Source organism: Delphinus delphis, chromosome 3 (genome assembly GCF_949987515.2).
Source record: "Delphinus delphis chromosome 3, mDelDel1.2, whole genome shotgun sequence".
NCBI lineage: Eukaryota > Metazoa > Chordata > Mammalia > Artiodactyla > Delphinidae > Delphinus > Delphinus delphis.
In genome coordinates, this window is record NC_082685.1 from 117,505,221 (window position 1) to 117,518,490 (window position 13,270).

Consider the following 13,270-nt stretch of genomic DNA (forward strand, 5'->3'; position numbering starts at 1 on the left):
AAACACTACATTTTTTCTCCCCCTCCCACATTTTGTGTTTTTATTTTTTAATTGCGATATAGTTTATTTACAATATTATATAAATTTGAGGTGTACAACATAGTGATTCACAATTTTTAAAGATTATATTCCATTAATAGTTATTATAGAACTTCCCTGGTGGTCCAGTGGTTAAGACTGTGCTTCCAATGCAGGGGGCAAGTGTTCGATCCCTGGTCAGGGAAGCTCTGCATGCTGCGCAGTGCAGCCAAAAAAAAACTGGTTACTATAAATTATTGGCTATATCCCCTGTGATATATACTTATCGCTTATTCCTTTTATACATAGTAGTTTGTACCTCTTAATCCCCTACCTCCATCTTGCCCCTCCCTCCTTCCCACTCCCTACTGGTAACCACTAGTTTGTTCTCTATATTTGTGAGTCTGTTTCTCCTTTGTTATATTCACTAATTTACTTTATTTTTTAGATTCCACATATAAGTGATAACATAAGTATTTGTCTTTCTCTGTTTGAGTTATTTCACTCAGCATAATACCCTCTAAGTCCATACTTGTTGCAAATGGCAACATTTCATTCTTTTTTATGGCTGAGTATTTAATTGTGTGTGTGTATACACACAGACCACATCTTCTTTACCCATTTATCTGTTGATGGACACTTAGATTGTGTCCATATCTTGGCTATTGTAAATAGTGGTGCTATGAACATTGGACTGGTTCATTCTTCTTGGAGCCTGTTCTTTCCCACTTCACTCTTGCCCTTGGCACAGTATGTGGCAATGTCCTTTTCATATTTCTCCTTCAGCTTAGCTGCTTTCTGTTCATAGGGTTATTTACCTTTGGCTGACTGCTCAGACCACATTTCACCCACTTTTTTTGCAGTATCTCCAATGGATAAGACAGGGTGTTCACTTTTGATCTTTGGGTGATGTTCAGAGCAAAACCGGAAGAAGGCAGATGGAGGCCTTTTAGGCACATTGGGATCTTTTTTCTTTCCCTTCTTGTCACCTTTGGGAGGAACATAATTTTTCATCTCCCTGTCATAGCGAGCTTTGTCACTTTTTGCCATATCTTCAAACTTGGATTTTTCCTTGGCAGACATGATCTTCCATCTCTCAGGACATTTCTTGGAGAACTCGGTGAAGTTGGCCGAGGAGTCAGGGTGTTTCTTCTTGTGCTTCTCCCGGCAAGTCTGCACAAAGAAGGCGTATGAGGACATCTTGCCCTGCGGCTTGTTGGGGTCGCCCTTCCCCATGATGGTGCTGCTGCTGCGGCGGCGGCGCGTCCACCTGGCGGTAGCTTTTCCTCAGAGTACCACACAGTGGCCAGGTCAGACCTCGACACTGCTGCCCGTGGCTCCGGCGCGAACTGTTCCGTCGCTAACCCAATCTTCCACCTCTTGTTTTGCAGACTTCTCCGCGCCTGGTATCTTAGTTTTTAATTTGCAATTCTCTGACCAGAGAGGTTGAGCATTTTTTCATATATTTATTGGACATTTGGATTTTCTTTCTTTTTAAATTTTTATTTATTTTTATTATCAGATTGATTGATTGGCCATGTGGCTAGCAGAATCTTAGTTCCCCGACCAGGGATTGAACCTGGGCCCTGGCAGTGAAAGCACTGAGTCCTAACCACTGGACTGCCAAGGAATTAATTCCCTGGATTTTCCTTTTTTTTGGGGGGGGTATATATGTATATTTTAACATTTATTTATTTGGTTGCACAGGGTCTTAGTTGTGGCACTTGGGCTCCTTAGTTGTGGCATGCAAACTCTTAATTGTGGTATGCATGTGGGATCTAGTTCCCTGCCCAGGGATCCAACCCAGGCCCCCCGCATTGGGGGCAGACTCTTAACCACTGCACCACCAGGGGAGTCCCATGGATTTTCCTTTTTGTGAAATACCTATGTTTTTTCTCTCTACTTTATGCTTTTTGTTTTACTTAGTCTTCACATGTAGGTACTACAGTTATGTCCATTTTTATAGATTTTATACAAATTGAGATTTTGGTTAAGGAATTTACCCAAGGTCACCCAGCTAGTAAATGGCAGGTTAAGGATATAAATCCAAGCAGACAGAATACAGAGCTTCCAGAGTATGGGCATATCTTCATATTTATTGGCCCTTTTGGTTTTTTCTTCTATGAATAGCTTGCTTTGCTGTTATTTTTATTTGACAGAGTTTTTCTTTAATATAAAAGAATATTCGTTTCTCTTATGTTACAAATATTTTCTAAACTATTGTTTGTCCTTTCATTTTATTTATGTTGCTTTTGCCAGAATTTTTATTCACATGATCAAATGCCTAGTTTCTTTTTTTTTTCTTTTTTTAATTGAAGTATAGTTGATTTACAGTATTGTGTTAGGTGTACAGCAAAGTGATTCAGTTAAACATATATATACCTATTCTTTTTCAGATTCTTTTCCCTTATAGGTTATTACCAAATATTGAGTATAGTTCCCTGTGCTATACAATAGGTCCTTGTTGGTTATCTGTTTTATACATAATAGTTTGTATATGGTAATCCCAAACTCCTAATTTATCCCCTCCCTTTCCCCTTTGGTAACCATAAGTTTGTTTTCTATGTCTGTGGGTCTGTTTCTGTTTTGTATATAAGTTCATTTGTTTGGTTTTTTTTTTTTAGATTCCACATATAAGCAATATCATGTGATATTTGTCTTTCTCTGGCTTCACTTAGTATGTTAATCTCTGGGTCCATCCATGTTGCTGCAAATGACATTTTTTTATGTCTGAGTAGTATTCCATTGTGTATATGTGCCACATCTATTTTTGTTTAATTTTATTTATTTTATTTTTGGCTGTGTTAGGTCTTCATTGCTGCACATGGGCTTTTCTCTGGTTGTGGCCCGGGGGGGCGCTGCTCTTCGTTGCCATGCGCAGGCTTCTCACTGCGGTGGCCTCTCTTGTTGCGGAGCACGGGCTCCAGTAGTTGTGGCACACGGGCTCAGTAGTTGTGGCTCGCAGGCTCTAGAGTGCAGGCTCAATAGTTGTGGCACACGGGCTTAGTTGCTCTGCGGCATGTGGGATCTTCCCGGACCAGTGCTGGAACCCGTGTCCCCTGCATTGGCAGGCGGATTCCCAACCACTGTGCCACCAGGGAAGCCCTATACCACATCTTCTTTATCCATTCATCTGTCCATGGACATTTAGGTTGCTTCCATGTTTTGGTTATTGTAAATAGTGCTGCAATGAACTTTGGGGTGCATGTATCTTTTCAAATTATGGTTTTCTCCAAATATATGCCCAGGAGGAGTGGGATTGCAGGATCGTGTTGTAGCTCTATTTTTAGTTTTTTAAGAAACCTCCATACTGTTCTCCATAATGACTGTACCAATTTACATTCCCACCATCAGTGTAGGAGGTTTCCCTTTTTCCACACCCTCTCCAGCATTTATTATTTGTAGACTTTTTGATAATTGCCATTCTGACCAGTGTGAGGTGATACCTCATCATAATTTTTAATTAAATGCCTAGTTTCTTTATTAACTGAAGATGCAGACTGACAGCCCACAGACTTGTCCTGACATGTTAAAAAAATTTTTTCCACTTTTTCTTAAATTGAAGTATACTTGATTTACAATGTTGTGTTTATTTCTACTGTACAGCAAAGTGATTCAGTTATACATATATACATATTCTTTTCAATTATGGTCTATCACAATATATTGAATATAGTTTCCTGTGCTATACAGTAGGACCTTGTTGTTTATCCATTCTATATATAATAGCTTGCTTCTGCTAAACCCAAACTCCCACTCCATCCCTCCCCCCTCCCCCCTCCCCCCAGAATTTTTAATATGAACTTGAATGCCTTTGGGCAGGGAGTGGGTGGAATGAGTTGGGGGGTGTGTGGAGGGATAGTCTCAAGGTAACTGATTACAGTACCCACCACCCCTTATTGCTTACTCCTCTTTAACTCATCTCCTTTACCTGCCTGACCCCCAAAATGTATTCGAGTTTTCAATCCTTGCATAGTTTCTTATTTCTATCTTAAAATCTCCTCCATCCCAAGTTTATAAAAGTCACCCAGAATGTATTTTGGTATATGATGTGAGGGTAATGAATCCAAGCCTTACATATTGGATGACTAATTAGATCTATGTCATTTATGAATTATACTACCATTTGTCCATAATATCATTCAAATATTCTTCCAAAACATCATTTGGAATTTTCAGCTTTCTGCTGCAGTAATAGTTCAGTGAGCAGTCTTTTTTTTTTTTTTGGAGTATAGTTGCTTTACAGTGTTGTGTTGTATTCACTCTGCTGTACAGCAAAGTGAATCAGCTATACGTTTACGTATATCCCCTCTTTTTTGGATTTCCTTCCCATTTAGGTCACCACAGAGCATTGAGTAGAGTTCCCTGTGCTATACAGTAGGTTCTCATTAGTTATCTGTTTTATACACAGTAGTGTATGTATGTCAGTCCCAATCAGTGAGCATTCTTGTACACAAATCACTGACACATCTCTAATCTCCTGACCCTAGACTCTGAAGGTAAGGTAAGGGTAAGGAACTAATTAGTTTTGGCCTTCTCTTTTGTTTATTCGCTATTCTACATGACAGTACCAATATATATTATCCTAACTGGAAACTTGATCACTAGTCATTTGAATCCTTTATCATCAGCAAGTTCCAAGAGTCGCCGAATGTAGGTTTTTGGTATGAGAATTCCATATGCGCAAAGATTGGTTCCAGTTCATGAAGTTATTTTTTTTTCTTCTAAGATTTATTTTATAACCGTGTTAAGAAAAGTTCTACATCAGGGACTTCACAGGGTGGCACAGTGGTTAAGAATCTGCCTGCCAACACAGGGAACACGGGTTCGAGCCCTGGTCCGCGAAGATCCCACAGTCCACAGAGCAACTAAACTCGTGTGCCACAACTACTGAAGCCCGCGCTCTAGAGCCCATGCTTAACAAGAGAAGCCACCACACTGAGAAGCTTCCACATCGCAATGAAGACCCAGCACATCCAGAAATAAAATAAATAAAATTTTAAAACGTTCTACATCATTGTTGGTTAGATTACACAACAACAGTCTGCCTTGAAACCAGTATGCTGTTCTCAAGGTCATCAAAGACATTCTGTCCTTTTAGTCTTCGGAGAAAAAAATGGTTTGACTTCTAATTTACTTCTTGCCATGTAAGATTTAAAAGCAAATACTTATACATCAATTTATTTGTGCAGCAATTAATCTGTGAAGCCATGATTTGCTGTTAACTTTAATCCAAACTGCCTGTTAGCATTTCACCATAACTTTAAAACTGCACCATGTGACAGTGGGAAGGCTACTTTAGGCAAAAGAGCTATTGCCAGCAGAGAGTTCTGTTTCTTTCTTTTTTTTTTTTTTTTTTTGCGGTACGCGGGTCTCTCACTGTTGTGGCCTCTCCCGTTGCGGAGCACAGGCTCCGGACGCGCAGGCTCAGCGGCCATGGCTCACGGGCCCAGCCGCTCCGCGGCACGTGGGATTTTCTCGGACCGGGGCACGAACCCACGTCCCTTGCATCGGCAGGCGGACTCCCAACCACTGCTCCACCAGGGAAACCCAAAACTTCTGTTTCTTTGAGTCTTCTTTGGACTGCTGTCACTTTCCTCACCAATTGGATCAGATGCTAAGAAATGGCCCAACAGACCCTCTTTGGGGCCTCTCTTGTACCTCCCAGCTTCCTTTCCTGCTCACCTGGGGGCAGATAAGTGCTTTCTAAAAAGTATTCTGGACTATCTACGTGACTTTCCAGCAAATTCATTATAAAGCTGGGTAAGCTTCACCTCGGATATGCCCAGATCATCAAAATTTGAACTTTATGGAGGTCTACTTAATGAGATTCTTTCTTATGCAAGTGCAATTTATGCACTTGTGAATAACCTTCCTCTTTTTGAATCTGGTAGACTAGCCTGCAGACAAAAGTGCTAGAGCTGGGTTGGGTTCCCACAATTCATTGATTTACCAAACTTTTCTGGCACCACTTACTCTGGTCTGGCCTTGTAGGAGGTACAGAGATAACAACATGAAGACGCCTGGTCACAGGGGCTGCTAGCAGGGAAAACAGAATACGAAAATAAAGTGTTGTGTGTACAAGGCAGAACCATAAGGACTAGCCTGTAAGAGAATCCTGCGGGGGGGGGGGAGCCCTCAGAAAATGGAGCTGTTCCTGCAGCTGGGGGACTTACACATTCAGCCATGTGTATGGGGGACCTGCCAGGTGCCAGGCATGGTACTCAGATTGGCAACCCCCCATGATCATACAGTTAAATTTAATGTTTACGTAAATGCCTTCAAATCTGATGAAACGGCTTCCTTTGGAAATCCTCTACATTATGCTTTGAGTGCTTTGTCTATCATATGGAATAACTGTAAAATACGTATGGTGATTCAAATCTGGATGTCACCGTCAAGAAAAAAAGAACATGTTTTCTTTGAGGACAAAAATGCCATAGGTTCATTTTTGTTGAGGAACAAGGTAGGTGGAAATCTACTTATCTACTTCCTGATAAGTAGAAATACTTTTCCAACAAAGAACTTGCCATTTAAAACAGCTGACAATTCATTAAAGCTAATTCCTCCTTGAAAACATTATACTAAGTGAAAAAAGACACAAAAGGTCACGTTATATGACTCCATTTCTATGAAATATCCAGAGCAACTAAATCTATAGAGACAGTGGTTGTGAGAGGCTGGAAGGAGGAGAGACTGTGGAGTTACTTCTAATGGATACAAGGTTTCTTTTGGGGGTGATGAAAATGTTTTGGAGTTAGATAGTGGTGGTAGCTGCACAATCTTGTGACCATACCAAAACCCACTAAATTGCATGCTTTAAAATGATGAATTTATGGTATGTAAATTCCATCTAAAAAATAAATAAATAAAAAGAAACCTGGTTCCAAATTGTTTAAATTTCTGCATCATATGCCATTGTGAGAATTATGATTGAAGAAATCTAAGTGAGCTTTTAAAAAATACATCTATTTCTGGTATCTACAGAAGCCAAAGGAAGCCATCAAAGTTCCCTGGGTGACCTTTAAAAAAAAAGAACAAATGACAATAGGAACTTGGAAGCCATTTAGCAATCCCAAATGTTTAATAAAGAATACTGGAAAAATAGAGGGTAAGCTCCTACTAAGAACTAAAAGCCCCCTTGACCCATGTAAAGACAAACATGAAAAAACGAGCAAACAAAAAGAATACAACAATTCATCTCATGTTTTTAAATTCAAAAAGTTACTAGAGAATATTTGGGAGAAGAGATATTAAACTAAATGCTAAGGCTGGGTAATGTTACAGACATGCTGGATTCCAGGCATTTGTGTAAACGCTCCGTGCCTCAGTTTCCCATTTTAAATGAGAAAATAGCCCCTAATTCATAGAGTTGTGAAAATAAAATTAAAATAAGTATATAAAACTCTTAAAAGCACTTTTTAAAAATGGTACCTATATTTTTATTGATTACCAAGGGACTGCTTTTTATTTTACTGCTTGCTTATTTTCTAAGTGACCTGCAACGAACGCTATTTTCCTAAGAGGATTTATTGTTTAAAACAAACAAAAACTCTGGTCGAATCACTCTCGGAACAGACGAAAAAGTGAAATCAAAGAATTGAGAGGATACGGAGAAGAAACACCTATGCGGCCGACAGGGGTAGGCGGCGCCGGAGGGCAGAAAGCGCGGGGACTCCTCCCCGCCGGCCGCCATACTCTTCCGCTCCCGGAGGCCGGGCGGCGGAAGTCGTCACTCGCCGAGGGACCTAGCCCACGCCGCGTACCCGGCAGCAGGTTAGCCATGGCGATGGGCGGCGGCGGTGGCGGCAGTAGCAGCGGCGTCCCAGAGCCGGAAGACACGGTGCTGTTCCGGCGCGGCACAGGCCAGGTGAGGTCGCAGCCGGCGCTGTCCCCGACCCTGCGCTCTTTCCCCGGCCAGTCGGCTCAGTGCGAGGTCCGCATGTTTGTACATCCCCACTTGGGAGCCTCAGCCGCAAGCTCGTTCCTCGCCCAGTTTGGGCTCCCGATGACTTTGAGCCTAGGCCCTACTGCTACTCGATTGTGCCTTGGTCGTCCACCTCTCTCTCCGACTGTGAGGTGTGCGGGGTCAGGCCAGGGCGAAGCAGGGAAACCAGTTAGGAGTCTATTGGAATAATCCCGCTGTTAGCAGTGGACAGCCGGTTACTTGGCTTCTGGATATAGTTTGAAATCAGAGGCAACAGGTTGTGCACGGGTATACGATAATAGAGGCTTGAGAGAGGAAAGTCAAGGATAATTCCAAGATTGCTCTGAACAGCTGAAAAGATGAAGTTGCCTTTTCCTGAGATGGGGAAGACTGCAAGTAAGGCAGGTTTATAAGGGGGTAAGATTAGAACTCATTCTTGGGTGAAATGTGATTGGAGCGAGTTCGAGAGTCGGAGAGGAGAAATTCAAGGCAACATATGTGAGCAAATATTTCAAGTTTTATTGTGGGTACTGGAAGATAGAGAAATTGACCAATGGATGGAGAAGGAAGTGAGATGAAGAGAATTCTTAATTGTGTTTTTGTTTTTAAGATGGGAGAAATGTTTCAGGGCTGATAGGAAAGATCCAGTAAGGACGGTGTAATTGACATTGCAGGAGAGAAGAGAATTGCGCAAGCAACATTCTAGCGTAGTAAGAGGGAATGGATTTGGTCTTTGTTAGAAATATTGACAGTTCATGTGGTGACAGTTATATGGGTACAGATTTGTGTGGATGGGCAGATATAGTGGCAGGAGATTATGAAAATTCTGTTTTGATTGTTGCTGTTCTCTCAGTAAAAGAAGCAAGGTCATCAGCCTACTGGTGAGGAGGGGCAGGGGGCAGGTGTTGGAGGTTAGAGAAGAGAGAAGGTAGGAAGTAAACGTCTAGGAGAGTGGATGAGTGTTGCATTAGGGAAATCTAGGCAACATTAAAGGCCTACTTCAGATTTGTGGTTATGAGTTTAAAGAAGACTAGTTAGGACTTCCCTGGTGGCGCAGTGGTTAAGAATCCGCTGCCAATGCAGGGGACACGGGTTCGAGCCCTGGTCCAGGAAGATTCCCACACGCCGTGGAGCAACTAAGCCTGTGCTCCACGACTGCTGAGGCTGCATGCCTAGAGCCTGTGCTTTGCAACAAGAGAAGCCACCACCATGAGAAGCCCTCGCACCACAACGAAGAGTAGCCCCTGCTCGCCACAGCTAGAGAAGACCCGTGCACAGCAACGAAGACCCAACGCAGAAATAAATAAATAAATAAATAAATTTATTTTAAAAAGAAAAGGAGACTAGGCAGCATGATTGTATTTTTTGCTAGCTAAATTCAAATTCAGGTGTGTGAGGGCAGACACAAAGTAAATGAATAGTTGAAATTAATAGGGTTGTAGTTTTACCTAGTATGAAGTGAGAAGGGGGCAGTACAGGGAGTTGTCTTAATGATCGATGGTGCAATTAAAGCTGGCTAAGAAAGGAAGTGAGGACATTACCATGGTGAGAAGCAGTTTAAAAAGTGTGAGGATCATTGTTTTACCAGTCCCAGGGAAGTGGAATGACTGTCATCATCAACCTACTAGAAGGAATAAGTTGCAGAGCCTAGAAGGTGGTAGTTGGAGAGTAGGATTCTTGCAGTTGAGTTTTTGGAGAGGTTATATATAATGGTTATAATAAAGACCATAGAAGTGAGTAGCTGAGCTTGGGTACTATAAAAGGTCATTGGTAGCGAAGCATTTAAAGATGTAGCAGGGCTTCCCTGGTGGCGTAGTGGTTAAGAGTCCGCCTGCCAATGCGGGGGACACGGGTTCGTGCCCCGGTCTGGGAAGATCCCACATGCCGCGGAGCGGCTGGGCCCGTGAGCCATGGCCGCTGAACCTGCGTGTCCGGAGCCTGTGCTCCGCAACGGGAGAGGCCACAACAGTGAGAGGCCCGCATACCACAAAAAAAGAAAAAGATGTAGCAAGGGTAGGGTATTGGAAGGATCGCGGACGTGGGTTTTTTTTTTAATTATTTCTTACTTTATTTGGTTTATTTTTGAGTCATACTTTTTTATCGTTATTTATTTAATTATTTTTTTGCCTGCATTGGGTCTTTGTTGCTGTGCACGGGCTTTCTCTAGTTGCAACGAGTGGGGGCTACTCTTCGTTGTGGTGCGAGGGCTTCTCATTGCGGTGGCTTGTCTTGTTGCAGAGCACGGGCTGTAGGTGCACGGGCTTCAGTAGTTGTGGCGCACAGCCTCAGTAGTTGTGGCTCACAGGCTCTAGAACTCAGGCTCAGTAGTGGTGCATGGGCTTAGTTGCTCCACAGCATGTAGGATCTTCTCACACCAGGGCTCGAACCCATGTATCCTGCATTAGCAGGCGGATTCTTCACCACTGCGCCGCCAGGGAAGTCCCTGTACATGGGTTTTTAAATAACCAAAAATTATGACAGGATTAGTGTTGGAGGGAGTACTGGGATATAAACCTCAAGGAATGAGGAAGAGTGACCCAGGAAGATATAGATGATTGCAATGAGAAGGGATAGTGGACAGGGGAGTTTGGTGACGGGATTTTCAAACCTGGGAGTTTTTAGGGAGGAAGAATAATCTGGAAGTGGAAGTGAGGAACAAGGAAGATTACTTCCCCACCTCTGGTACAGTAATTTGAGGGATATGGGGAAGAAAACATTTCATTTTTAAATGCCTGCAAGGAAAGAGGTGGGCTTCTCTTGGTGACTGAGAAACAGATATAAAGGCAGTCCTGATGGTCTGTTCTCTTTGCTATTGCTGTGTAACAAATCACCCAAAACTTAGTGGCTTGAAACAATAATCATGTTTTATTCTCTCTCATAGTTTCTGTGGGTCAGGAATTTGTGAAGGCCTTGGTGGGCAGTTCTCCTTCAGACATTTCGTGTAGTTGCATCCACGTAGTAATCGGAGCTACAATAGCTGGGGACTGAGCCACTAGGGATTGACGGTCCATCTCTTTTCTTCATGTTGTCTCGGCTTCTCCATGTGGTCCCGGTGTGTGGGATGGTTTGATTTCCTTATACCCCTTTGTAATCCTTCCCTTTCATCCCTCCTCATCTCCTGTCCCCAGACAACTGCTGATCCATTTTCTGTCACCATCGATTAGTCTGCATTTTCTAGAATTTTACAAATACGGAGTCTTTTCTTATCTGGCTTCTTTTACTCAGCATAGTTATTTTGAGTTTCATCCATTTTCTTGTGTATATCAGTCATTCATTCCTTTTCATTGCTGTAGGATCCAGTTGCACGAATATACTACAGTTTGTTTATCCATTCACTTGTTCATGAACATTTGGGTTGCTTTCAGTTTGGGGCTGTTACAAATAGAACCACCATGAGTATTAGTGCAGAAAACTTTGTATGGGCATATGCTTTCATTCCTCTTTGGCAAACACCTAGGTCATGGAGTAGATATATTTTAATTTTTTTTCTTTTCTCTTTTTTTCCCATGCCTTGTGGGATCTTAGTTCCCTGACCAGAGAGTGAACCCAGGCCAACAGCAGTGAGAGCACAGAGTCCTAACCACTGGACCACCAGGGAACTCCCTAAAGTTGAATTTTATTTATTTTATTTATTTATTTATTTTTGGCTGTGTTGGGTCTTTGTTGCTGCACACGGGCTTTTTCTAGTTGTGGTGAGTGGGGGCTACTCTTCGTTGCAGTGCGCGGGTTTCTCATTGCGGTAGCTTCCTTTGTTGCGGAGCACAGGCTCTAGGTGCGTGGGCTTCAGCAGTTGCAGCATGCAGGCTCAGTAGTTGTGGCACACGGGCCCTAGAGTGTGCGGGCTTCAGTAGTTGCGGTGGCCTGTGGGGTCAGTAGTTGTGGCTCGCGGGCTCTAGAGGGCAGGCTCAGTAGTTGTGGCGCAGGCTCACGGGCTTAGTTACTCCGAGGCATGTGGGATCTTACTGGACCAGGGATCGAACCCCTGTCCCCTGCATTGGCAGGCACATTCTTAGCCACTGCACCACCAGGGAAGTCCACTATTTTGATTCTTTAAGAAGCTGCCAAACTTTTCTTCAAAGTGATTGCACCATTTTACGTTTCAACCAGCAATGTATGAAAAGTTCCATTTGTTCCACATCCTTGCTAACACTTGATATGGTCAGTCTTGTTAATTTTAGACATTCTAATGTGTAGTGGTGTCTTGTTGTTGTGGTGGTTTTAATTAGCATTTCCCTAATGACTGATGATGTTGATTGTCATTTCATGTGCTTATTTGCCATCCATGTATCTTCTTTGGCAAAGTGTCTGTTCAAATCTTTTGCCTATTTTTAAATTGACTTATTTTTTGTTGAGATTTGAGAGTTTTTTGTGTATGCTAGATACAAAACCTTTATCAGATAGGTAATTTGCAAATATTTTCTCCCAGTTTGTGAGTTCATTCATTTTTTCATTCTCTTAACAGTATCTTTTTGAGAATTCCCTGGCAGTCCAGTGGGTAAGACTCCACGCTCTCACTGCCAAGGGCCCGGGTTCAATCCCTGGTCAGGCAACTGAGATCCCAAAAGCCGTGCAGTGCAGCCAAAAAAAAGAAACACAACAACTAAGTCCTGCTGCTCCTAGAAGGACAGCTAGGGTGTATATAAAATCCTTGGCTCATACTTTTTTCCCATAAATTTCTATGAGGAAGTCTAATACTAACTAGTTTTCTGTATTTTGTAAATGACTTGATCTTTTTGCTTAGAGGCTCTGAGAATTCCTTTTAGAGACTTTTGTTTATTTGTTTAGCTTTTATTCTTCAGGGACCCCATTTATACATATGTTAAATATTCTTTGCCAGTCCCCACTTCACTTATTTTCTTTTTCTTTTTTCATGACTTTTCCTTGGTACCCATTAGATTTTCAGTCAACTGTATTCTTCTTTGCATACCTTGCAGTCAGTACTACTTTTTCTTCCATTTTCTTCTTGATTTTGTTTAACTCCTCATTTGACTGTTACCCTTTTGCCTTCTTTTCTCATCTGAATTTTTAGAAATTTTGATTCAAGGTGTTTTTTTCCATATTGCGAATGCTAGTTTAAGACAATTTAATTTCTGATGGTTATTGTATTTTCTTCTGTTTGTGATTGTCAATTGAGAAATTTTATCACCTAAAATGTTTCTTCTCATAATAGCTTTGTATGGATGTCTTTGTTTGCTGTTCATGTTGAAATGTCTTATAACAGTTGTAATGTGATGAGTTTGGGTTCCTATGTATTTGTATCTTACTTTTAAGAGTGCCCATCAGTGATTCTGTTGATACAGTGGAGTACACTTTCCTTTATTAGTA

The 13,270-nt window shown here is 42.0% G+C and overlaps 1 protein-coding gene and 1 pseudogene across 3 annotated transcripts in view; one reads left to right on the forward strand and one right to left on the reverse strand.

Annotated features, from left to right (window-relative positions):
* Positions 1-828: 828 nt before the first annotated feature.
* LOC132422204 (high mobility group protein B2 pseudogene) lies at positions 829-1,263 on the reverse strand (annotated as a pseudogene).
* Positions 1,264-7,772: 6,509 nt separating this feature from the next.
* The window catches only part of LOC132423513 (survival motor neuron protein), a 45,774-nt gene continuing 40,276 nt past the window's right edge, over positions 7,773-13,270 (forward strand). For all 3 annotated transcript variants that reach the window (XM_060009349.1, XM_060009350.1, XM_060009348.1), the window contains exon 1: positions 7,773-7,888. In XM_060009349.1, the coding sequence (XP_059865332.1) occupies positions 7,802-7,888 (87 nt within the window). In that variant the 5' untranslated portion in view covers positions 7,773-7,801. The remainder of the gene's footprint in view (positions 7,889-13,270) is intronic.